The 25,218-nt window shown below is 34.6% G+C and overlaps 1 protein-coding gene across 1 annotated transcript; it reads left to right on the forward strand.

Annotated features, from left to right (window-relative positions):
• Positions 1 to 13,137: 13,137 nt before the first annotated feature.
• Positions 13,138 to 23,445, forward strand: LOC133805965 (uncharacterized). The gene is made up of 6 exons (XM_062244109.1): positions 13,138 to 13,193; positions 13,291 to 13,623; positions 13,735 to 13,839; positions 14,252 to 14,532; positions 14,626 to 14,769; positions 23,198 to 23,445. Exons 1-6 carry the CDS (start codon positions 13,138 to 13,140, stop codon positions 23,443 to 23,445), a joined length of 1,167 nt encoding a protein of 388 aa, XP_062100093.1.
• The last annotated feature ends 1,773 nt before the right edge of the window (positions 23,446 to 25,218 follow it).

The following is a 25,218-nucleotide window of genomic DNA, read 5'->3' on the forward strand; positions in this document are numbered from 1 at the left end:
ATTCGCTCGAAAGCCTAATGTACCTTGTGAGTGTAACCCATTATTTTAGACCAATGACTTAACTCAAGAGTGTGCCTTAGGGTTAGTCAAACTTGAAATACATCATTAAATCCTATTCTTAAAAAAGAAGCCTGCCTTGAGAATAACACAGTCGGAAGCCTTCCTTAGGGGGACACAAGCAATGGTGCCGCGAGGCCCTCTCCATGCTACCTCAATGCCAACTAATAATGGAGACCATGGGACTTATTGTCATAACTCCCTCTCCCACTCACTATTTTTAAGATAAGTGTATTCTCAAAGCATCCTATGCTTTTTAATTAGTTTGTAAAAATAAAGTGATCTATTTTTACCAAATGATATTCTAATAATTACTAATCATATTAAGCAAAAATAAAATTATAGAACTATGCCCTAATTACTTCAATTTTAATTTGCTATAATTACTAGGAATATCATTTATTATTTAATAAAATAATTTTATTAAATACTAGAAATTAAACAACTTTTAAAATTTATTTATGCTCTTGAACTAGTTAAAACTAGATTTAGTATTACATGGTCCATCACATAAAGCATATAATCACAATGGATAATCCTAAGGCATGTTTCTACACATATGAGGTGCATGCATAATTTTAAATATTGTGTGGGTAATATATATGGCATGTCAAAAATGCATGATAATGTATTAAACAATTTAATCACATTCAAACATTTAAGTAAATAAATAAATGTGGGTTGAGTGTCTTGGGTATTTCCAGAAAAATTACAACACTTGCAAAAATATACACAAAAATGTAAGAGACTAAATAAAACCTAAAGAGATCTCGATCTTCAACTTTGGGCCTTCACAAGTAGTCTTGATCCATTAAGCGATTTATCCATTTAATTTTGAATTAAAATAACTTTTAATTCTCTTAAACAAATTTTAAGAATAATTAATTTGGGCTTTAATGCCCAATAAGTTATTAGGCTCATTTTTTAATTTGGGCTCAAACAATAAATTCAAAATAAAATAATTTTAATTATGGGCTAAAATTAATTAGGCCCATAATTTAAATAAATAACAATGTGCAAACCCTAGGATCAAAAACCCTAGGGCCGGCGGCACACTAAGGCTTGACATGGGGCACGACAACTGCCAGGAGGGGCGGTGCATGGGCGCGAGGCACACGCGGAGCTGACAGGGGCACGCGCGAGGGGCTAGCAGTGGCGTAGGGGTGCGCGTGGGGCTGGCAACGAAGTAGGGGCGCGTGTGGGGCTAGCAGCAGCGCAGGGGCGCAGATGTGCGCGGCTGGGCGAGGTGCGCTGGGGTTGGGCACGCAGTAACGCCCCAACTCCAGGGACGGCTACAGTGCACATTGCAAACAGTGCTAAACTCGCTAATCGAGTCATTTGGCCATAAACGTGTAACTAAGCATGATTAGCGGTTTAGGGGTTAAAAACTTTGGTTAAGATATAACGTTTCACTAGAACGTTTACTGTATACATTGGGATCCCAAAAATATAATTTCAGAGTTTATTACAAGAAAGTGTTTTATAGCGGCAAAACAGGGTTCAGCCCTAGTTCCACTTTCAAACCTCGCCCAAGTATTGGTCGAGCAGCTGCATATGTACACATCATCACCTAAGCTCTCCAACTCAAGGATGGTCCAGCTTCCTTTTTCCTTTACCTGCACCACAAAGCACCCGTGAGCCGAAGCCCAGCAAGAAAACTCATATGCTCATAAACAGTCATATCATGATATCAAATCATATCTGGCATGCCTAGCATTCATAGCTATACTCAGCATGCAAATGAATTCAGTCAGATGCTGGGGTATCTAGGACAAGAAGTCCTGGCCTTCCGATTGGAGGATTATCAAGTCAATCCTAATCAGATGAGTGTCGCAACACTAGAGGTTCTGGTAAGCTATACTGAGTGACCTAGTTTGGTAGAATCCAAGGTCCTAGAGGCTAGAATAATATTCTGAATTTATTTATTGGTATAGAACATGATGGATGGTTATTATGAATGCGTTGTGACTAGGTTTTCAACGAGGCTCGGGTTGGAGGACTGCACTCGGGATCGCAGTGTTCAGATAGCTCGGGACACAGGTAAGAGAATTGTTGTACCGTAGAGTAGGGCGTGGCCCTATTGTTTGTATTGTAGGGCATGACCCTAATGTTTATGTTTAGTATGCGTTTAAATATCTGTGAATATTATGTGTGTTTATGAATGAACGGCAAGGCCGAGAACAACGAGGGCAGGGAATGACGAAGGCCGAGAATGACAAGAAGTCGATTACAGCAAGGGGCTGGGATCAGCTTTGAGAATGTTGAGTGTAGACTGCTAGGGCAAGACCCTCATGGGGTGTTGTATCCACCCGCTTGGTGAAGACCGCAAACCCAGGGCCTTGTAAAGCGCCTGGGATGGCTTAGGCCGCTATGTGTTTAGCCCGTTGGCTACTTTGTTGTATACTGTTGAATGTTATGTTATATGCTGAGTTTTCTTGCTGGGCTTCGGCTCACGGGTGCTCTATAGTGTAGGTAAGGGCAAAGGAAAGGTCGACCAACCATGAGTACGAAGAGCGTGGAGTGACGGGTACATTTTTGGCCTGCCTGGCTGCAACAGCCAGGGTTATTTTTGGGAAAATGTACTGTAATTGTTGTTTTGTCACCTAGGTCGACCGTGTGTATATTTTGAGTTGTAATACACTTTTCTAAACAATATTTTTGGGATCCCAACAGTATAACTTTATATAATTTCAATGAATGTCCAAATTTTATAATTTTTTGTCGTTAAACAAGTTTAACTTCAGTTTAGACACACTTTTAACCTAAAACCTCGATTAGCGAGCTAATGGCACATTTTTAACTCACATACTAATGACTCTAAGGATGTAGGGCATCACAAGTAGCCTTTATGGATCTGATGAACAGGGTGTTCAAGGAGTATTTGGACTGGTTTGTGATAGTCTTTATCGATTTGATGACACTCTGGTCTATTCTCACTCGGAGTTAGAGCATGAGCAGCGTCTCCAATTGGTATTACAAAGATTGAGGGAGCACAGATTGTATGCAAAGTTCCAGAAGTTTGAGTTCTAGTTATCTCAGGCAACGTTCCTCGGTCACATAGTCAGCAGAGATGGAATTATGGTGGATTCGGCCATGATCGAGGACGTCAGGGATCGGCCAAGGCCAATGGGTGCTTCAGAGATATGAATTTTCCTTGGATTGGCAGGGTATTATCGACATTTTTATGGAAGGGTTCTCAAAGATTGCAACACCATCGACAAAATTGATACGCAATAACTTGAAGTTTGTTTCGTCAGATAGATGTGAGAACAGCTTCCAGGAGTTGAAATGGCGGTTGATCACTGCTTCGGTTCTGAGGCTTCCTTCAAATCAGGAGAAGTTTGTAGTTTACTGCGACACATCGAAACAAGGGTTAGGTTGTGTCCTTATGCAGACTGGAAAGGTGATTGCCTATGCATCACGACAGTTGAAGGATTATGAACAGCGGTACCCTACCCATGATCTAGAATGATCATCCGTGGTCTTTGCCTTCAAGGTATGGCGTCACTACCTTTATGGGGAGAAGTATGAGAAATACAATGACCATAAGAGCTTGAAGTATTTCTTTTCTTAGAGAGATCTTAATATGAGACATAGACATTGGCTGGAGTTGGTGAAAGATTATGATTGTGAGATTCTTTACCACCCAGGGAAATCCAACGTGCTAGATGATGCCTTGAGCCGGAGAGGTCTAGGACAACTGTTTAGCTTGAAGCAGATATCAAAGGAGTTGGCAAAGGAGATGACTAGAGAAAATGTAGAGTTGGTGGTGGGCTAGTTAGCTAACATCACCTTACAGTCTACTCTCTTAGAGAGGATTAAAGAGGGTCAGATGAATGATCCTCAGTTGAGGAGGCACAGAGATGACGTCCTAGCGGAAGTGGCTAGGGATTACACTATCTCAGAGATGGGTTTACTAAGGTACTTCGAGCCGATTTGTGTTCTGATGGACTCTGCTATCAGATGAGAGATTCTGGATGAATCTCATACTACGCCGTACTCACTCCATCCAAGCACCACGAAGATGTATCAGGATTTGAAATTGCTATATTGGTGGCCTGGGATGAAGAAAGATGTAGTTGAATATGTGGCTAAATGCCTAACATATCAGCAGGTGAAAGCTGAACACCAGAGACCAGTAGGATGTTATAGCCTTTGGGTATCCCTGAGTTGAAATGGGAGGACATTACTATGGACTTTGTAGTGAGGTTACCCAGGACAGTGGGTGATTTTGGATCGGTATACCAAATCAGCGAATTTCTTGCCAGTGAGGATGAACTTTACAGTAAATTAGTATGCTGGTCTTTATGTGAAAGAGATAGTGTGCCTATATGGGACTCCTAGGTCCATTGTGTCAGATTAGGACCCAATTTTTACTTCCAAGTTTGGGGAGAGTCTGCAGAAGGCTATGGATACACAATTGAAGTTCAGTACCGCCTATCATTCTCAAACAGATGGACAATCTGAGAGGAAATTTCATATAATAGAGAACATGCTGCGAGCATGTGTATTGGACTTTGAAGGGTCCTGGATTAAATATTTTCCACTGATTGAGTTTTCCTACAACAACAGCTACCAATCGACTATTGGAGTAGCTCCTTATGAAATGTTGTATGGTAGGAAATGTAGATCACCCATCCATTAGGATGAAATGGGTGAAAGGAAATATCTGGATCATGAAGCAGTTCAGAGGACCAATGAGGCAATCAGAAGATTAGAGCTCGGATGCTCGCTTCTTAGTGTAGACATAAGAGCTACGCTGATCCCAAGCATAGAGATATAGAGTTCCAAGTTGGGGGATATGTTTTCCTCCGTGTTTCACCATTGAGAAGGGTGAAGCGGCTTGGAAAGAAGGGTAAGCCGAGCTATAGGTTCGTGGGACCTTTTGAGATCTTGGAGAGGATTGGTTAGATAGCCTACAGGTTGGCTTTACCACCATCATTGTCAAGGGTTCATAATGTATTCCATATTTCGATGCTTCAGAAATATGTGTCAGATGTAACTCATGTATTGAGTTATGAAGATCTAGAGCTACAGACAGATTTGTCCTATGAGGAGTGTTGTGATAAATTTAATTTTTTATTTTAAATACGCAAGTGCACGCAGTCACACAAGTAATACAATGATAAGTAAATCGTCTCCACAGGGATTGTAAAATAGAAAAATAAGCAAAACAATTACTACACAACTTTAAAATACTAAAAATAAAATGAGTTGTTTATAGGTTGAGAAAAATATTAAATTGATGGAAATAATGAAATTAAAACTTAACTAAGCAAGAAAATTGAAAGAAATATATGGATTGCAAAATGGACTTGAATTATTGATTTTCCCTATATTAATCATCCTGAACAAATTGCGAACAGATTACGGCAGCAATATTCTAGCAAAACTCACAGGTTAACAAGAATTCATTTAAACACTCATAAAACTTTCCCAAATTTTATGGCATTAATTCTTTTACCTAATTAAACATAATCCTATGCAAAATCAAATTTAAGAATGCAAATTCAAAGTTTAATTCTCAAAAGTTACACAAGGCAAATAACACATCCCTATTATACTTACTAACATAATCTAACCTAGATTATGACTTGTGTCATCCAAGTTCTTCCCATTACATTTAATCTTTCCAGCATTAAACATAATTAAATGTCTTGCCATTGCTGGCCAAAGAACAACAAGAAATTAATATAAGCACACTTGAATGAACAAGAGAGATTTTACTAAAATAAAGTGCAAGAAATTACTAGACTATAACATAGGGTTCATCAACAATTCAAGCCATCTAAAAATTAGTTCATGGCTGAGTTAATAAGAATTGATCCACAATCAAAACAGCCCATAATATTCAGATTTAGAAATCAACTCAGAGAATATAAAAATGAAGTTTAGAAATGGAAGAAGGAACAAATCCAATTGATGCTTGAGCTCTCTTTTTCGTCCTCCTTCTTCCTTGCTGATTTTTGGGTTTATTTCCTTCTTCTTGCTGGTTTTTCCTTTCCAAAAATGGCTGCCTAGTTTCCTACTTCGGTTGATGCCTCCTTAAGTCCATTCTAGGTTTCCTCCTTTAGCCCCCAAAAGTCCAATATTGCCCTTCCTCCTCTCAAAACGTGAGTTCCTCTTTTCTCTTTTGTCCTTTTCTCCCATATGTTGACTGATTCTTTCTGCCCTTACCACCTCAGCCAATATTTCAGCTCACCATTGACTTGCCATGTGTTCCATGTGCCCAAAAACTGCCTGATCAAAATGCTTCAACAAAATATATTTTGCTGTAGCAAACCTGATAATTCAGCCATAAAAAATTCAATTAAAATAGTTTCACATGCTAGTTCATTCCTTATGCAAATATTTATCCATGAAACTACTACCTTTAACTCATTAGCTATTAAAAGCTACAAAAATAATTAAACTTAATTAAGATCATAAAAACACCAAAGTTAGCTACAAAAGCTAAAAATAAACTAACATCACCCACGATTTTTTCACAATTATAAGTTCAAAAGCACATGAAATAACTCTTTATTCAAGAGTTATCAAGGAGCAACCAGTTCAGCTTTTTGATAGAAAGTACAAAATATTAAGGAACAAAACCATACCTTTGGTTAATGTATTGTGGAGGAACAACAAGTTCGAGGAAGCGACCTGGGAATTAGAGTCAGACATGCGAGACTAGTATCCCGAGCTATTCAGGTAAATTTTGAGGGCGAAATTTCTATAAGGATGGGAGGGCAATATTGGAATATTATGTGAATTAATTGGATATTGATGCAATTATGGGCATTGCATGTGTTATATTATTATATTGATAATTATGCATGTTTAGGTGTATCAAATGTGTGAAACAGGCCGCTTTTTATTTAAATGGTAATATTTGTAATTTTGACCCGTTGAGGGTCTAACTGTAATTTTATGATATTATGTGATTAAGACCGCATTGATATATTTGAGATATTTGGCAAGAGTTGGTCCTTTCGAACAAGATAGAGGTTTAGTCACAACAGGGAATTTATACTTAGCTCGGGGTGAGCCAAGGAGTATTTTGGTAATTTGGTGGGTTACCGGGACTCACTAGAGTATGAGTCATATTTTGGGGAAGATTAATGATATTCCGGGTTTAGCAAAATTAACTGGTGATTTCAAGTATAATGTGAGATGGGAGTGTAACTGATGTTTACACCCTCGAGGGGTGTTGAGAGGAGAGTGTTTTGTTGAGGGCACTTTGGTCTTTTTGGACCCTTAGTCTAGTGTACAATTGAGGTTATTACCTCAGGAAATAGGGTCAAAACAGAGTAAAAACAAGGCACACATTCTCTCTCTCGTTTCTCATTCTCTCTCTCTCTCTCTCTAAGTGATTCAAAGTTTCTTAGAAATCACTTGATCCTTGAGGTTAGAGGCACGCTTTTGGTGGATTGGAAGCTTATAAGCTTAAGGAAACTTAGTTGGGTTGGATTCAATCAGAGGTAAGTCAATTATTTGAGTTTTAGGTTTGGTTTTGTTTAGAGTATTTAAGTTTGTTTAATTTTGGATGTTTCCTTGAGTTTTGGAGTTGTTTACTGCGTTTTTGAATTGTTGGGACCATTATTATGGTCCAAGCAGGTGAAAACCATGTTTTGCGATGGATTTGGAGGATTAACAATTCTTAAAATCAATGGTTTTCTGAGTTTGCTATGTCGCACCGCAGCTCTGCTCTTGACGCTTATTAGTTCATATCGTGATATTTATTCATTGTTATGGTTGTGACTAGGGTGAACTGTTAGGCTCAGGAGGAAAGGACCGTATTCAGGGGTCGTCAAACACTATTTACTCAGAACCTGAGGTAAGAAAACTATACCCAATTTGTGTTTAGGGATTGGCCCGGTTACAGTACAGGATTATTACTATGCTAAGAATGTTTTATTAAACATGTTAAATGCGTTGTGCTTGCCTGTGTTATGTAATAACGGTTTGTTTGTATACCTAATTGGGAAGCTCAACTTATAAGATGAGGATTCATATGTGTTATTCGATGAAGAGCTTGTCTTAATAATCAAGGACTTATCTATTTTAAGAGACTCGACTTATCAGTCGAAGGTTAAAGACTCGACTTATTAGTCAAAGGTTAAAGACTTAACTTATCAGTCAAAGGTTAAAAGACTCGACTTATCAGTCGAAAGTTAAAAGACTCGACTTATCAGTCGAAAGTTAAAAGACTGAACTTATCAGTCAAAGGTTAAGGGATTCAGCTTATAAGTTGAAGGTTTAAAGACTCGACTTAGGAGTCGAGGGTGGCAATAACATGCTAAACGCTGGCCAATAGGGTTAAGCCAACCCAGAAGTGAGATATACGCTTGAACTCCCCTAGGGTCATCTGAAATGTTAAGCATCAGACCTGCTTGGCCAGCTCTAAGGCTAGTTATATGAGAGATTGGGCAATAGGCCCTAGTGTGACTATATAGTCACTTATCTGGATTCATTGCATGCGTGAGTAGGGTTATTACTGCTAGGCATGCTAATTATGAATCTGTGATATGATAATGCACTGCTTATAAGCATGATTATGTTTTCTTGCTGAGCCTCGGCTCACGGGTGCTAAATGGTGCAGGTAAAGGCAAGGAAAAGCTGATCCAGCCATGAGTTGGAGAGCTTAAGGTGCAGAGTGTACATATGCGACCTGCTCGTCCGCCACGACTGAGGTTATTAATTGGAACTAGGATTGGGCCCTAATTTTGTCGCCTAGGTCGGCTTTTGTATACATTTTTGCGTTTGTAACTGTTTTAAACTATGTTGGGATTGATGGGAATAGTGCCCTTAAAGAAATTGTATTTGACAAATGTTTTAAATTAAATAAATAATTTAATTGAATTATTATATATATAGACTATGTCCGATATTATATGATAATATTATGTGAAATCAAAAAATTCCAAAGTTTATCTATGTGGTCTTAATCTCATATTAGTATGAGAGGATCGGGATTAAGATAATAAATTTAAAACAGTTCGCAGTAAAATAAAGTTATGGAATCTTTAGATTAATTACTGCTAGTACGGTCCACTAGTATTATGAATACATGTGACCTAGATCTGGATTACTAGTGTAGTAGGACACTTTAATGGAGGTACTTTGCATGCTGAGAGTATGTAGAACTGGACTAGATGTGATTTGTTAATACTTGTTTAAATATTGTTTTATAGTATTAATCAAACACATCAAACGATGATCATATACACGGTGATCTTAATCCTGAGGTTGCTATGAACTCCTATATATGTCATCTGATCCTTTGATTCATGCGTTAAGGTTTGTCAGAATAATCAGGCTAAGAACAATTATTTTGGGGACTCAATGATGTATATGGATGGGGACGTAGTAAAACAGATATGGAATCTATACCTTCTTATAGATTGAATAATGGTTCCCTATTGGGTTGGCTTTTGGAACTCAAAAGATTATGAACGTTCACGTTACAAACTAGTTGTGACACAACCTTCACTAGTAAAGTCAATGGTACTCTAGGAACAAGATATAGCTAAAAGGTAAAATGGTAATTTTATTCCCTTTTAATTATGAACCATTAATAGAGGATTAACGTTGTATGTGATGATTATATCAATAGACACTTTATTCTTTAATATAGTACTCAGTAAATATATGTCTATAATTATCAAGAGTTCAATCTATTGATAGTGGAGTAATCATGAGTTTTTAAATATGATTATTTAATGAAAGAGCTTTGATTAATAATCTAATATTTATTGGAGCTTTATATTATAGGTCCATAGATCCCCAGGATGGCTCTATCAAGACCATATCAAGGTAAGAGTTGATATAAGGGTAAAATTGTAATTTGAGAAGAATTTTATTCTTCGGGTCAAGTATGCAATTATAGGATAATTGAGGTTGAATAATTAATTTGTAATTAATTATTAATTTTTTAAAATATATTTATTAATTTAAATATGTAAATTTCGAATTTTATATATATATATAAATAAATTAATTATTTTATTTGAGTGGGAGAAAATAAAATCGGTAAGTCAAAAATAGGTTTTGATTTATTGAATTTTAAAAGATGATGCGAATGATGATTATCAATTTGAATTTTGAATTTAAAATTTAAATTTTGAAACACTGTTGTCATATTTTCCTTAAAAAGATTAACACCTTATTTTGTGGGAGATTAATTTTTTAAGTAAATAATTAAATAAAAGAAAAATAAAAAAATCCTTGAAAAGGGAATAGTAGGTCATGCATGACACAGTCCAGAGACTGTGTCATGCGTGCACCAGATATACTGATATTGTATCAATGTAGTTTTTAATTTATTTATTTAATAAATTAATGATTTGAAAAATAGTTTTTTCAAATTTGGTAAGTTAGATATTTACCTAAATCAATTCAGAATAGTTCTGAGAATTTTGTCAAACAAAAAGTCTTTCTTCTTCTTCTTCTTCTTTATTCTAGTCATTCTTAGACCATAATCCAAGTTCTCATGTGTTGAGAAATACTTGTGATTCTTAAAAGTATAAACTCATGTTCTCTATGTGCCCTCGCACATCTTGAGGTGTAGAGAACACTCCGGAAGATCGTGGTTTGAGTGCTTAAAGCTTTGGATAAGAAGATCGATAAATATATGAAAAGATTCAAGGATACTTGATAGGCTTCAAGAGGTAATTGTTCATGTTCTTGAATATTCATATGTTTATGTGTTGATATGTTATATATAAATATATTGTATATTTATATATATGTTGCATGATTAATAATATTGTATGTTAATGTTTCCGGATTGTTTTCTTGTTCATATAAATTGTTTATATGAGTGATGAATTTTTTTTATTGTTGTTGTTCCTGAAACAATGGGCCTACCATGCTCATTTCATTACGTGCTCTGAATGTTTTTCCAACAGGGATCCCATGTATTGAAGTCAAATTCTATTAATGAAATGATTGACTTTTGACCGAAATTTTTAGTACCTAAGCATGTGGTTAGTTTTAATTACAAAATTTAAGTCTAAATGTCTCGTTTAGCAAGTTAAACACTATTTAAATTACATAATGTAACGATCCTGAATTAGGAGGACGTTACAGTACTATAGCCAATTGAGAGAATTTTATTTAAATTAGTATTAATATTAATAGTCTTATTCCGCTGCGTATTCGTAAGTGTTCCAATCTTTATTGTGCTATTTATGAATCTCTGTATGAAAATCACATCTATGCATGTATTTATGTTTTCTATTGTATGTTATTTTGTACAATAAGGAGCATGCATATAGACTTATATAATGAGATCCTTCAATAATATGTAATTAGATACCAAACAAACTCAAAAACATGTAATAAAGCTAAAAACCAGAAAAATCATTAACTAAATACTTAAAAAAAACCAAATTTAAAAATCAAGCACAAAAGCGTTAAATAATAAATTTCAAATCATGATTAAGCTATATAAAATGACAATAACTAACCAACATTACAATATATGTAAGAAAATTATGTGGTGCACCTCCATACAAGAGGCACACTAGTGCACCCTCTCTTGTTTTTGGCTCGTGAGTAGTTTTTGACGCAATATTTTTATGACTATGTAGATTGTAGTTCTTTAGAGCATCCTACAAATTTTCAGAAAATTTTAAATAATTTACAGTATCGAAAACAATATTCAAACTGGTTGTTGCACGTGTGATTTTTTTTATGCGATTGGAAATAACCTATTTGAATCTTATTTTCGACACTATAAATTATTCGGAATTTTTCAAAAATTTGTAGGAAGCTTTAAATAACTACAATGTACATGATCATAAAAAAAATTCACTGAAAACTATTCGTGGACCGGAAGGTGAGGTGCACCATAGAATCACCTTATATATATATATATATGTGTATAAATATATATTTATATAAAGACCCATTCAAAATAATAGTTGAAAATAGAGAAACAAAATCAATAATAAAATATTACAAAATAATAAACAAAATTCAACTTACCACCTTTTTCCCTTCTCTCTCTCTCCTTTTCCCTCATTTCTCCTTATCCCTCTTGTAGTTACTCCATTCTTCTATTCTCTATGTCTCTATTTGTTATGTACTTTCTCAAACACAAAAGGGACCACAATCAATAGAATCAACACCATAAAGGGACCACACACCACTATTTCAACACAACTATAACTCTTCAGATATTTATTTTATAGTTTACAAAATTAAAAATAAATATTGAATTGTGATTGTGAATACAGAGTACAAAAGTGTTTATCATCAAAATTTATGTGTAAAGAATGTTGTTGCTATTTTTGCATTTTTATTATTTCCTTCCATGAAAGATAGAATGTAAATATTAATGTTTTTTTTAATATGAGTATGTAGAAAATAAATAAAAAATTAGGGGAAGAACTGTATATAATTTTCTTTATATAGTTGAATATTAGTTTTTATTGGCAAATCTTTAAATTATATAAATTTATATGATGATATGATTCATATATCAATAAATAATTATTGGGTTTGTATTTTTAGATTGTTTAGTACTTAAACTAATGCATAAATAAAAAATGATAGTAAAACAAGAGAATAAATTTATTTGGTCTCTTTAAATTTTGGCACTTTTCTACATAAGACAAGTGTTATGTTAATTAAATTTTATAATTTATATATGAAACAGATATGCAGAACTTTTATAAATGAGTTCCAAATTTATCACATTTTTCTAAAGTAAAGGTTGATAGAGTTTCAAAAAGAGACTGTACTTCAATTACTATGGAAAATCTTCCCACTGATCCTGTATTGCAAGCTCCAATTTTTTTTATCACAATCCAAATATTCAAGATGAAATTTGATTGCATTATTTACAACAACGGCCTTGTCAACCGAAAAATCATGATTTTCCTCCTACTTACTTTGGAAAAGAGAAGCATCGGTTCAATATTGCATGGTGTGATACATTTTCTATTTGGTTAGAATATAGCATCAGTAAGGATTATGTGTTTTGTCTATGATTCCATCTTTTTAAACCAAACATTGGAAAACAAAGTTGTGGCAATAAATTTGCTAGTAAGGGTTTTTCAAATTGGAAGGATAGAAAAATACATTTTAATCATGTTGGAGATCACAATAGTTGTCATTACCAATGTTACAAGAAATGTGAAGATTTGGTGAATGAAAAACAATAAATTCAACACATTTTTTTTTAAAGAAGAATAACAAAGATCGAGAAAGGTATCATGTTTGATTAACTGCATCTGTTGACAGTATTCGATTTCTTCTACAACAAGGTCTTGAATTTCATGGTCATGACGAGTCCCAAGATTCTAGCAATGCAGGTAACTTTCTTGAACTTCTTACTCTTTTGGTTGGTCATAATGAGGAAGTTAGAGTTGTTGCTTTGAACAATGCTCCTGAAAATCTTAGATTAACTTCATTGAAGATTCAGGAAGACATTGTAAATGCATGTGCTACTGAAACAATCAATTTTATTATTAAAGACATGGGTGATGTTATATTTTCTATTTTAGTTGATGAATCTCGTGATGTATCTATAAAGGAGCAAATGGTTGTAATGTTTCATTATGTGGACAAGAAAGGGTGCGTGATTGAATGATTCATATGTATTTAACATGTTCCAAATACCACAACAATCTCAGTAAAAATAGCAATTGACAAGTTATTTTCAAAGCATGGATTGAGAATATCTAGATTACGAGATCAAGGATATGATGGAGCTAGTAACATGAGTGGAGAGTTTAATAGTTTGAAGAGTATTATCATGAAGGAGAATGAAAGTGCTTTTTCTGTTCACTGGTTTTCTCATCAACTATAATTAGCACTTATGGGTGTGGCCAAAAAACAAGATTTAATAAGTTTTTCTTTGTTATTCATTATCCATTAATACTTGTTTCATAAAATATGTGTTTCCATATAATGATTTTTTTTTTGTTTGAAAAATACGTACTTTTCTCATTGTGGTATCTACTGTGGTGAATATTGTTGGAGTATCATCTAAGAGCCGTGACATTATTCGAGAAAAACAAGCTCTCAAAGTCATTTAAGCCTTAAAAAGTGGACGACTTTCAAGTGGAAAGAACCTAAATCAAGAAAATGGGATTAAGCGTCCATGTGATACACATTGGCGATCACACTTTGGTACTTTGGTAAGCTTTATTATCATGTTTGCATCTATTGTTGATGTTCTTAAGTAAATTACAAATGATAGTTTGAATAGTGACCAAAAACATGAAGCAACTACTATGTTACAAGTGGTACAAACATATGATTTTGTGTTTAGCTTGCATTTGGTGAAGAATATACTTGGAATTACAAATGAGTTGACACGAGTCTTACAAAAAGGTGATCAATATATTGTCAATGCCATGGATTTAGTTAAAGTATGCAAGGAACAATTACAAATGATGACAGACAATGGATGGAATTCTTTAGTGGAAGAAGTTTCCAATTTTTGTGTTGAGTTCAATATTGATGTTCTTAATATGGATGGTATGTATTGTGCTCAAGGAAAATCATGACGCAAGGCTCCGAAGCTTACAAATTTTCACTACTTTCGTATTGATTTTTTCAATACTATGATAGATTTACAACTGCAAGAGCTAAATAGTTGTTTCAACGAGGCTAACACTGAGATGCTACTTTGTTTGGCATGTTTGTCTCCCAATAGTTCATTTTCTGCTTTTGACAAGGGAAATTTAATCTGTCTTGCTCAACTTTATCCACGTGGTTTTTCTACAATGGATTTAAGGGTGCTAGAATATCAACTTCAAACTTATGTTGATGATATGCATTCTCATGTTGAATTTTCAGAACTTGTAGCGCACCAATTTTTTTTATGTTATTATTAATTGTTTAAGTATTTAGTTATTTTAATTTAATAATTTAAGTGTTAATTGTGTGATTTGATTTTTATTTGTTTTATTTATTTAAATTATTTTGTAAATTGTATGCATTGAGCTATGATTTTATACATGTGAGTGCATGATTAGTAGTGATATATTTGTGTACTTGTTTGTGTGCATGTACATGATATGCATGGTGAGCATGCAAAAGATTACCATGCATTTAGATCACATAGAGGGGATATTATAATTTCTCTATATATCTTTAGAAATTATGTAAAGAAAGTTCAAGAACATTTGTGTTCACACAAGTGTAAATGAGAAAACCTTTTTCTATTTATTTTAATATTTTCTTGATAGGAAGTAAAGAAAATAAGATAAGGTAAGAGATAAGAGATTGCTATTAGTCGCCTTGAGTTATTTTGGGAAAGTAAAAAGTTGGAATTGAGTGTGTAAATGGCCACCCAGAGAGAGAGAGAGAGGGGGGGGGGGGGGGGGGGGGTTCAGCTATCAAGAGAGGATAAGGAGTTTTCTTTTTCTACAAAGGTCAATGGCTTGATTTTGGGAGAGGGAATTAAGGGAAAGGATAAGGATTTGATTTGCGAAATTTTCTCTTAGGGTTGGCTAGGTTAAGTAGGGAAACAATGAGCTTTGGAGGCATTCGAGTTTAGGGAGAGAAAGCAAGGGAGAGAGCACGAGAAAGAGAGAAAGAAAGAAGGAGAAGGAGTAGAAGAGTAAGGTTTCGAAACCCTAGGTATGTGTTATTGTATTGGTGCTTTGAATCCTTTAGCTTATGACTTTTCTTCTTCTTAATTCTAAAAATTTTCTCTTTTCTCTTTGTTGTGGGTTTCGAAATCCCTAGGTGTCCAAGATGATTGATCATAGTTTTGTGTTTTTGATTCACTATCAAAAGATGTAATGAGAATTCTCTTAGGGCTGGCTAGGTTAAGTAGGGAAACAATGAGCTTTGGAGGCTCATTCTTGGAGGCTTCCAAGTTTAGAGAGAGAAAGCAAGGGAGAGAGCATGAGAAATAGAGAAAGAAATAAGGAGAAGGAGAAGAAGAGTAGGGTTTTGAATCCCTAGGTATGTATTCTTGTATTGGTGCTCTGAATCCTTTAGCTTATGACTTCTCTTCTTCTTAATTCTAAGATCTTCTCTTTTCTCTTTGATGTGGGTTTCGAAATCCCTAGGTGTCCAAGAGGATTGATCATAGTTTTGTGTTTTTGATTCACTATCAAATGAGGTAATGAGAATTCTTAGCCTTTTGCAAATTGATGATGAGTTGTTATTTTTGTTTTGGTTGAGAAGTTGTTTTGTTGTTAATTGGATTTAGTCTCCTTATGTATTTTAATGATTTGTTTTCTATAATTTTTAGAAACATGCTAAGGATTTTTGTTTTTGGGTTTGAAGGTTGGTTGATGTCTTGAGCCTATAGGGTTTGGACTAGGGTGATCTTTTGTATGCTATTGTTGTAAGTTTAACTTTATTCGTTTTCTTAGAAAAGCACGTTAGTGTTGTATTTGGGTTGCACATATATCTTGTAATCTAGGGTGCGGGTGCATGTGGATTGTTAGAGTTTTTTATTTTAATATTTTTTTTAAAAAATAAGTTTAATGTTGGGATATTGGTGTTCAAAGACCCTTTAAGAATTTTGATATTATTTTATGATTAAGGATTAATATTTAAATTATTATTGCTTCAACAAATCTTGAAGTTTTAATAATAAAAGAATGCAAATTGGATACTAGAAACATGCTATGTACTTTTCGGCATAGGCATTTTTTTTTTAAATGGATGATGAGTTTATGTTGTCCCTTGTTGTTATTTTAAAAACCATTAACTTTGAATAAGTTTATTAGTATTATTTTCATGACTTGTGCCATGAAGGTTTCAGCCTTGTGAGTATGGTTTAGAATGATTTAATTGTTTGTTTGCTAATGGTAATATTAAAATACATAAAAAGGTATTGAAACATGCTAGGTTAATGGTTAAAAATGACTATGAGTATAATTAGATTGAATTATGCTTTCTGATTTTTGTTTATATTTCATGGTAAATTATAAATAAATTTTAAAAGAGCACAATTTATGTCTTAAAATTTATACCTTTAAAGGTGAATTTTCATACATGAATAATGTATTCTTCTTTAATAATATATATGCATATTTTTGGTGTTTAAAAGTGGAGAAAATTCTTTATAAAAATGTCTAGAATTTGGTTGTTGAAAATTGTCAGTATTATTAGTCATTTTACCAAATTGTAGATAATTGTAAATAATATGAATTTTGTGATCTAAAAAAATGATTAATTATGTCACAATTTTTGTTGTATTATTTATTGACTATTCTAGGCTCTTTGTGAAGCTATCTTGCATCCTATAGATTGGACTTGAGGTAAAGAAGTTAACTAGAATTCATATGCTATTATGATGAACTGTATGAGATATCAATTATGAGATAAATTGCTATGTATGTATGTATGTATTGTTTGAATGTATGAAAAGCAAAGTGTTGTTAGCGTGCTGAAACGCGACACAACAAAATAATTACTATGGTATGACGTAACTCATAGGGAGGACGCGCCAAAGAGGCCCATGAGGGCAAGAGGAGGAGTTACCGGGTTATGCTTTACTGGTTACCTCATAGAACTGTCACTGCCCGTAGGAGTGTTTCTGTTTTTGGCATGTAGAGAAATTATATTCCAATTTTTTTTATATGACGTTGTACATTGTATTTATAGCAGGCATCCCACCAATTTTCAGAAAATTCTGAATAATTTATGATGCTTAAAATATGGTTCAAACAGCTAATTGCACAAAAATAAACAAAAAAGAGCACGCGTGTAAATTTTCCTCCTATGGTGGGAGCTAAACTAACACCCATACTATAAACTCTCCCTATATATATAAAAAATATTTAGAGTAAATTCCTCTTATAATTAAAAAAAAAATGATGGGAGGAAAAACAAAACAATAATTCGTAGCTTGCACATATACTGTAAAAAGGCTACAACGGAAACATATATATTTTGCTTAATTAATAAAGCTACGCTTGTGGGACGTGTAAGTTAATCATGTAGTGTTGTTTGCACAAACTGTTACCATGAAGTGTTTTGCAAATTGTAAGACATCTTCAATGTAAGATATAAATTTTGTGTCAAATTTAACATAAAAAATGAGTTAATATTATTTTTGGTCAATATTTATAATTGTGTTCTAATGCCCAAGATGCAAATTAACACAAAATAGTCAATAACTTATTTAATGTTTATTGAAAACATACAAAAATTAATTTTTCTATCATCCAAATTATGTACTCCAAAAAATGTGTCATTAAAAAAGTTAAATAAAAAATAATATATGACTGGTCATTAATTGTCAACTACTTAATTATAATGATTAGTGAAAGTATAGTAAATAAAAAAGTAGTATTTATTAATGCACCAAATTTAACTCATGTTATATTTTGTGTCAAATTTGACATAACTTTTAGCATATGTCTAATTTAGTATATTTTTTAAAACATCATTAAAGATATATTTCTTTTTGTAAAATATATTAAATATAACATTGGACTAACTTTTTGGATAAAAGATGCTGGAAAAATTAAGCTAGGTCAGTCAGTCATAAGAGTTTTGCTAAAGGACCAAGCTATATTTATAATATCTTTTTCATACTCTAAACTAATTTTTTTATTAATTTCTCATCCTTTCTCTCTCTCTCTTCAAGCTACATTTCTAGTTCTTTTTTATTATTTAAATGTCTTTCTTTCTTTAATTATTTTATATTAAGTGAAACTAGCAACAAGTTAAAAGTTACTTATGCTTAATTTATTTAAATTGTACAATATCTTTAATTATGGACTGATAGTTAGATAAATATTTTAAATGAATAAAAAAGTTTAATATTTAAATATTGTTAGGAAAATATATTTTATATATAAATTTAGATTAGTTAAAAACTTAGTATAATTATATTTGACATTATATATATAAATATTGTAAATATTAAAAGATATATAAATATTATTCTAAGATATAGAAGTGTTATTGAAAGTGAGAAAATATTTAAAATGAATAAAAATATAATATTTAAATGATATAGAGAAAAAAAAAATAGAGAAGCTAATATATGATATAATGTAAAAGTTAAAGGTAAAATAAAATAAAAAGTAGTATTTTGGTGATGTATTTTAAAAGATAGAGTAAAATACTGATTGAAAGTGCTCTAAGATAATAACACGATTAATTCATAGCGATATTATATGGAGTATTTAAATTATTGTTTAGGCAGTGCCTTTATTAGCTAGCTAGGGAAGGAGTTGACAGACATTTTCAATGATTTAACAGTTTTGATAACCTTAAGCTGTTAGTATGTCCAAATTTTTTTGGGGATTAGACTTTTTTTCTCTTTAAGCTAGTGCATTAAATTTAGGAAAATTTACCTTACTACCTTTTTTGTTCTTAATTACAATAACAAGGTGAGTTATTTTATTTACAATTATTCATTTATTTTATAACGTTTTTAAACTTATTTCTATTTTTTTCTACTGTTTTTTAGTTTTTTTTTTTTTTTTGAAGTTGCTTTCTTTCTCTCTTTTTCTTAACTTCAAATTTTTTTTTACGGACACACCGCTAGTCGGCTGGGCTCAAGAGTGGTACCATCGAGACCTACTCTTCAAGGTGGTCATTTTGATATATAGGAATCATATATTTTTTCGCCGTCGCTGGAGAAGATGATCAGAATAAAAACCAACATTTTAGTTTCTTTTTCATATTTTGTTAACAAAAAAGTAATTAAATTTTAAACTTACACAAAATTTAATATATACCAATATTTGTATTCTTATTGTACATTTAAAGATATCATATGGTATTCTAAATAGTTTTAAAACTATTTTAAAAACATTTCAACTAACTTTTTAAAATAGATTCTTTAGGATATTATTTGGTAACTTTTAAATAGAACATAAGAAAACTCTTTTAAATAGAACATAAAACACTTAGCAACTTTTCTACACAGCATAGTTGCAGCTGCTTTTTCCCACAACACAGCTACAGCTGCTTTTCCCCACAACACAATTGTACCAAACTAGCCCTAAGTTTATTGGTTGCTTTAAATTTGTGGTATAACCAAAACTTTAGTCATATATCAAAAGGTAACCAATTGGTATATTAAATGATTTTATAAGCAACACAAATGTAGCTTTTAAAAGTAACTATGCAATATACTAAATAGTATCATTTTCTAATAAGCTATTCATGATAACTTTGAATTATATGAATAACCTTTTATACTACATGATAACTAATTAATTTCCAAAATAGATTTTGTTGACCCTCGAAATGGTCAACGACACGAAGTCAGATAAAACGATAGAAAATAAGATGAAAATCAAGACGAAAAGATAAACGACACAAACAATGTATAGTGGTTCGGCCCCAATAAAATAGTAATGACCTACGTCCACTTAGTGTTCTTATTGATGTAGAATTCCAAGAACAATGATCAATGAACTAGGGTTTACGAGTTTCACAAGCTCTCGGATGAATACAATTGTGGTGGATAACAACACTCTTTTTTCCTCTCTTAGAATTCTGAAGCTAAAAAGTTCAAAAATCAAAAAGTCCCCTCTCTTGAGCCCTTCCATTCTTATTTATAGGCTCAAGGAGTTCAACATGGGCCAATGGGTCTTAATTATATTTAATATAGACGTATCTAAATAATAATGGAAAAGAAATTATAATCAATACATAATTACAAGATCACATATCTGAAGGAAATAAATGAATATATGCGACCAGACTGGTCGCCTATAACTATGATGTATGATGAGCTAATTCTCTTCTGGTCGATGGTCGAACAGATTATACTCACATAAAACTGCCACGTCATCAGGTAGTCCATTTTTGGGTAAACATTTGCCCCCCCAAGTTTATTTTACTGTGACCAGCATAAAGTAAACTTAATCAACTGACCCTCCATGTGACCTATCAACTCTGTCAGTGCCTTTTCGAAAAAGGTAACCAATCATGTCGTTGCAGTTTCCCAAAAAGCATTTTGACGGCTAACACATTTCCCCATGTTTTGAAAACCCATCCCCCATCATTACCTTTTTATCCGTGCCTCGATTAATATAAATAATCCCTCATTTTCACTTTTTAATTTTTACTCTTCCTCTTTTCCTTAAGAACACTGAAGAACGAAGCACAAAAAACCCAGAAAACTCAGACAATTTTGGTGATCCGTGGAGTATCTGTCTAGCTGATGCATCAATGCCTGTGAATTCGCTTCAATTTTTTTTTATCCAAGTAAGTTTCCTAAGCTTCGTTGTTTCTGATATGCCATGCAATAATTAGGTCTTGAGTTTTCTGGTATTTTGGTATCTGAGTTTCCGAATGTTCTTGAGAAAATTTGATTTGGGGTAATCGGGCTCGAAGGTAGTAGCATGCTAGGACAAGGAAAAAACACTAAAAAACATTAAATGAGGCTTAGGAATTGGCTTGTGAGTTAGGATTACTGATTTAGGGCGCAAAATCGAAGTAAAAATTCGATTTTTAGGTACTCGGAAAAAACTGGGTTTCTCCCACCCTTTCTTAGAGCCGAAAAGTTTTCCTTGAAAAAACTTTTCACTTCTGCTTTTTAATCATTTTTCCAAATTGTTTGCAAAATTTAAGTGTTTTCGTTAGAATGTTGCTAGTCGTATAAAAGCTTAACTTTTTATACACGAGCAACATCATCCCAATGTTTCCACTTCTTCTGTCTGTTGGTCGTAGATTCTCATCTCCCCTTCTCTGTTCGCAGATTTTCATACAAGACCCGTGGGGAGGTGAGAGGCTGGTTGATGAAGACTTGCTCGCACTATTGTTCAAAGATCAAGAACAACTGTTGTTTCCATTCTCAGAAGTTCTTTTTCTCAACACAACCCCACAAACAGACCTCCGACCAGCCTAACAAATATGGGTCACGTAAAGTCCATTGCTCAAAGAAAAAAGAAAATAGCAAAGCCTTCTACTAATCATCCTGCCCCTCGCACTGAGGCTCCTCCTACCAACCCTCAACTGTAAACACTTCACCACCAGAATTTCACCCTAAAGCCCGACCTTGCGATGGCCTTAGGCCAAAGGTCGAATGGTATGTAGTGCCTCTTAGCATTATTTCAGCTAGGCTGGTAAACAACTATCTCAGGAAGTATGGCCTTCCTGGGATAACCCTCATCAAACCCTCACCCGAACAGCGGGAAAATGTGTCTGGGGGTGCCTTCAGCGCCTGGTCGAGGTATCACATTGAGACAGGGGCAACCTTACCTTTGCATCCATTCTTCCAGGGGGTGGATAATTACTTCAAGGTCGCCCATTTTCAAATCACCCCAAATGGATATAGAGTTCTTTCTGTACTCTATATCCTCTATAACCACAAGAAGTGGCCCGTTCCTACGCCACATGAGATCAACTACCTGTTTGATCTCAAGTCTAACCCTAACCACAACAACATGGGGTTCTTCCATTTCTACCACCAGGAGTCTACTCGCCCATTCTTGAGCGACATCACCCACAAGTCCAATGTAGGGAATTACTTCCAGGAGTACTTCCTTACAACAGACCTGGTCACTAATAACCTGGCCTTCACTCAAGGAGGTAAATCTTTTATTCACTGGTCACTTGATTTCTTTCAGCTTTTCTATACATTCTTTAGAACTTCGGTGTTGTTCAGGTCCATGGTATTGACCAGACCCTTCTCCAGAAATGGAGATAAGAGCAGCAGCCCTAGCCATCTTGACAAACATTGAGAGCTGGTCATGAAGAATAACCTAAGGCTGGTCGGCCTTCTTGTACCTCACCAGGATGTGAGGGAGTCAACAGCGGGAAGCGCTACTGGGGGAGAGATCCCCGAGCAGCACCGGGATGTGTCTCAGCCCCCGAGGAGGCGGGCTACAGGAGTGACCATCAGGGAACCTTCCAGCACTCTGTGAGCAGCTGCTGTCCCTATTCAACATGGGAAGGGCAAGCAGAAGCAACCTGAACACCTCGAGCCCATACTTGAGTCCTCGGATGAGAACAATACTGACTTCTCACTCTTAGATAGTTTTCCCATTCACTGTCATTTATTTGACGGGGATGACAGCTTTAAATATGCGACTAATTTAAATTCAGACTTCTTCAAGGCAGAGAGTGAATGTAGCAGTAGTATAGATAATGTATCAACTAGTAATAAGGGCTTGGGTATATTACTTAGAATTTTCCTTACTCTTATTTCCTTGCTTTAGTACGTGCCTCAATTTATATTGCCTGATTGTTTGTTTCTATCCTGCAGTCATGTCTGCCGAAGACCCATTTGATCTATACAGCCAGACCAAAACTACTACTCTTGCGAGCAGAAAGAAGGAGAGCAGGAAGCACCCTGGGGAAAGCAGCAGCAATCCCTCAAGGAAAATGACTTGGACCGAGGATCCTCCTGTTCTTGTTCCTTCCAAGGATACGACACCTCCTCCAGCTCCTGTCGACCAAACTTCTCCACCAACACCCATCGACCAGACTCCTCCCCCATCTCCCACCGACTAGACTCTTCCTGATCAGACAAGAAATACTCAAGGAGAGGCCCTCATGAACATAGCTTTCAACTCAGCCAATGATAAGCTGAAGAAGCTATCAAGGCACTGGCACAGCCGAGAAGCCATCATCAACACTGGCTCCCTGAAAGTCAACCAGATCTTCAGCCGTGCGCTAAACGAAGTACTCAGCGTAAGTTTCCATTTTTTTTGTGCTTTATTTGTTTACCTTGTCCTTTTATTTCCACTAACAACTTTATCTTTTTTCTGATCGCAGGGAGTTCTAACCATGAGCACTGGTTGGCGTCGCTCGGAGGCAATGGCTGCTGAGTATGAGGAGAGACTTGGTGAGCAGCTGAAAATGGCCGAGGACAAACACGCCGAGCAGCTCAAGGCGGCCAAGGAGAAAAATGTTGAACTGCTGGAGAAGAATTCCAAGCTGGCCGAAGAGCTTAAACAACATAAGGATGCCATGGGCAAAGTCATTGAATCTAGAGAGAAATATAAGGAGGCTTCATTGATTAATTTTAGGGAGGCCTCCAAACTCCAAGATGAGCTGGCGATCAGCAGAAAATAAATTGCTGAACTGGAGGAGCGAGTCAAATCGCTCAAAGAGACTAATGTCAGTGACTTGGAGAGGTTCAAGGGAGCCACATTTAACTGCTTTTATATGTTCTGGAAAAACAACTGCGTGGCCAACTTTGACTATTTACCAGAGCGTATGAAGCAGTTTGAGCTGACTAGGTGCACTGCTCGCCTTGAAGAGGAGGAGAAAGCTCAGGCATCCCCCGAAATCTCTTTGGCAACGGGTATTGACGGTGTTGACGAGGAAGTTGGAGCCTCCATCGACTAGCAGATCCAACCAGATCCTCCGGCTGCTCCATAATTTTAACTTTTTTATTTTGTAACTTAGGACACACGAACCACGGTTCGTGATGTCAAGACATTTTTTTGCTGCACGGGCAGCTTTTCCTTTTAATTAACAATTACATCCAAGTAGAAACTACTCGCAGTATAAAAGATTTTACTTTTGATATTATAATATTTGTAATTTATTATAACATCTGTTCACATAACCAAACTTAGCATAGTACTTTGTTTTTATTTAACAAAATTTAAACAAAATTTTGAAAAATACTCTAAGTATCGTAGTATGCTTTCCCTTATTTTTCTTGTGTGTTTACATATACTTGTTGATATGCTTTGCTTACTTAGCACCTTATATGCCCCCCAAGTGATTGAGGAGCTTAAGGTCCTCGGTCACTTGCCTTGACCAAGATCTGTTCGAACATTATTGGTCGTAATAAATACTTATAAAAATATAGCAAAACAACACACGTAATGAGCAAATACTTGTAATAACTACAATAATTGGCAAGAATAACTGGCTGCGCATAGTTCTTTCTATTTCTCGTAATAAATGGACAATCGTGTTTATACGAGTGATCAAAATTTGATCTTACACTTATAAGAGATTATTCATATGACTGACAAACCCTTGTTCATAAACTTGTAAAAAGTAAAATTAATATAAGCCAATTCTTTAAAAAGAACTGTTTATTGATAATACTTGCGCATGTGTTCTCCATTCCAATAGCGAGGAACGAGATCTCCATTTAAGCGAGCAAGTTTATAAGTGCCTGGTTGAAGGACTTCTTTGATTTGGTATGGACCTTCCCAATTAGGTCCAAGCACCCTAGCAGCTTGATCGCGGGTGTTAAGAAAAACTCTTCTAAGTACCAAATCTCCCACATTAAATTTTCTTTCGAGTACTTTAGAGTTGAAA

The sequence above is a fragment of the Humulus lupulus genome, chromosome X, assembly GCF_963169125.1.
Source record: "Humulus lupulus chromosome X, drHumLupu1.1, whole genome shotgun sequence".
NCBI lineage: Eukaryota > Viridiplantae > Streptophyta > Magnoliopsida > Rosales > Cannabaceae > Humulus > Humulus lupulus.

Excerpts from the sequence above, each read along its gene's own strand:
- LOC133805965 (XM_062244109.1), top strand. The coding sequence starts at position 13,138 with ATGTTGGAGATCACAATAGTTGTCATTACCAATGTTACAAGAAATGTG. Across the intron at positions 13,624-13,734 it reads CATTATGTGGACAAGAAAGG|ATTACGAGATCAAGGATATG; the intron begins GTGCGTGATTGA and ends GAGAATATCTAG. Across the intron at positions 14,770-23,197 it reads TGCTCAACTTTATCCACGTG|TCATGTCTGCCGAAGACCCA; the intron begins GTTTTTCTACAA and ends TCTATCCTGCAG.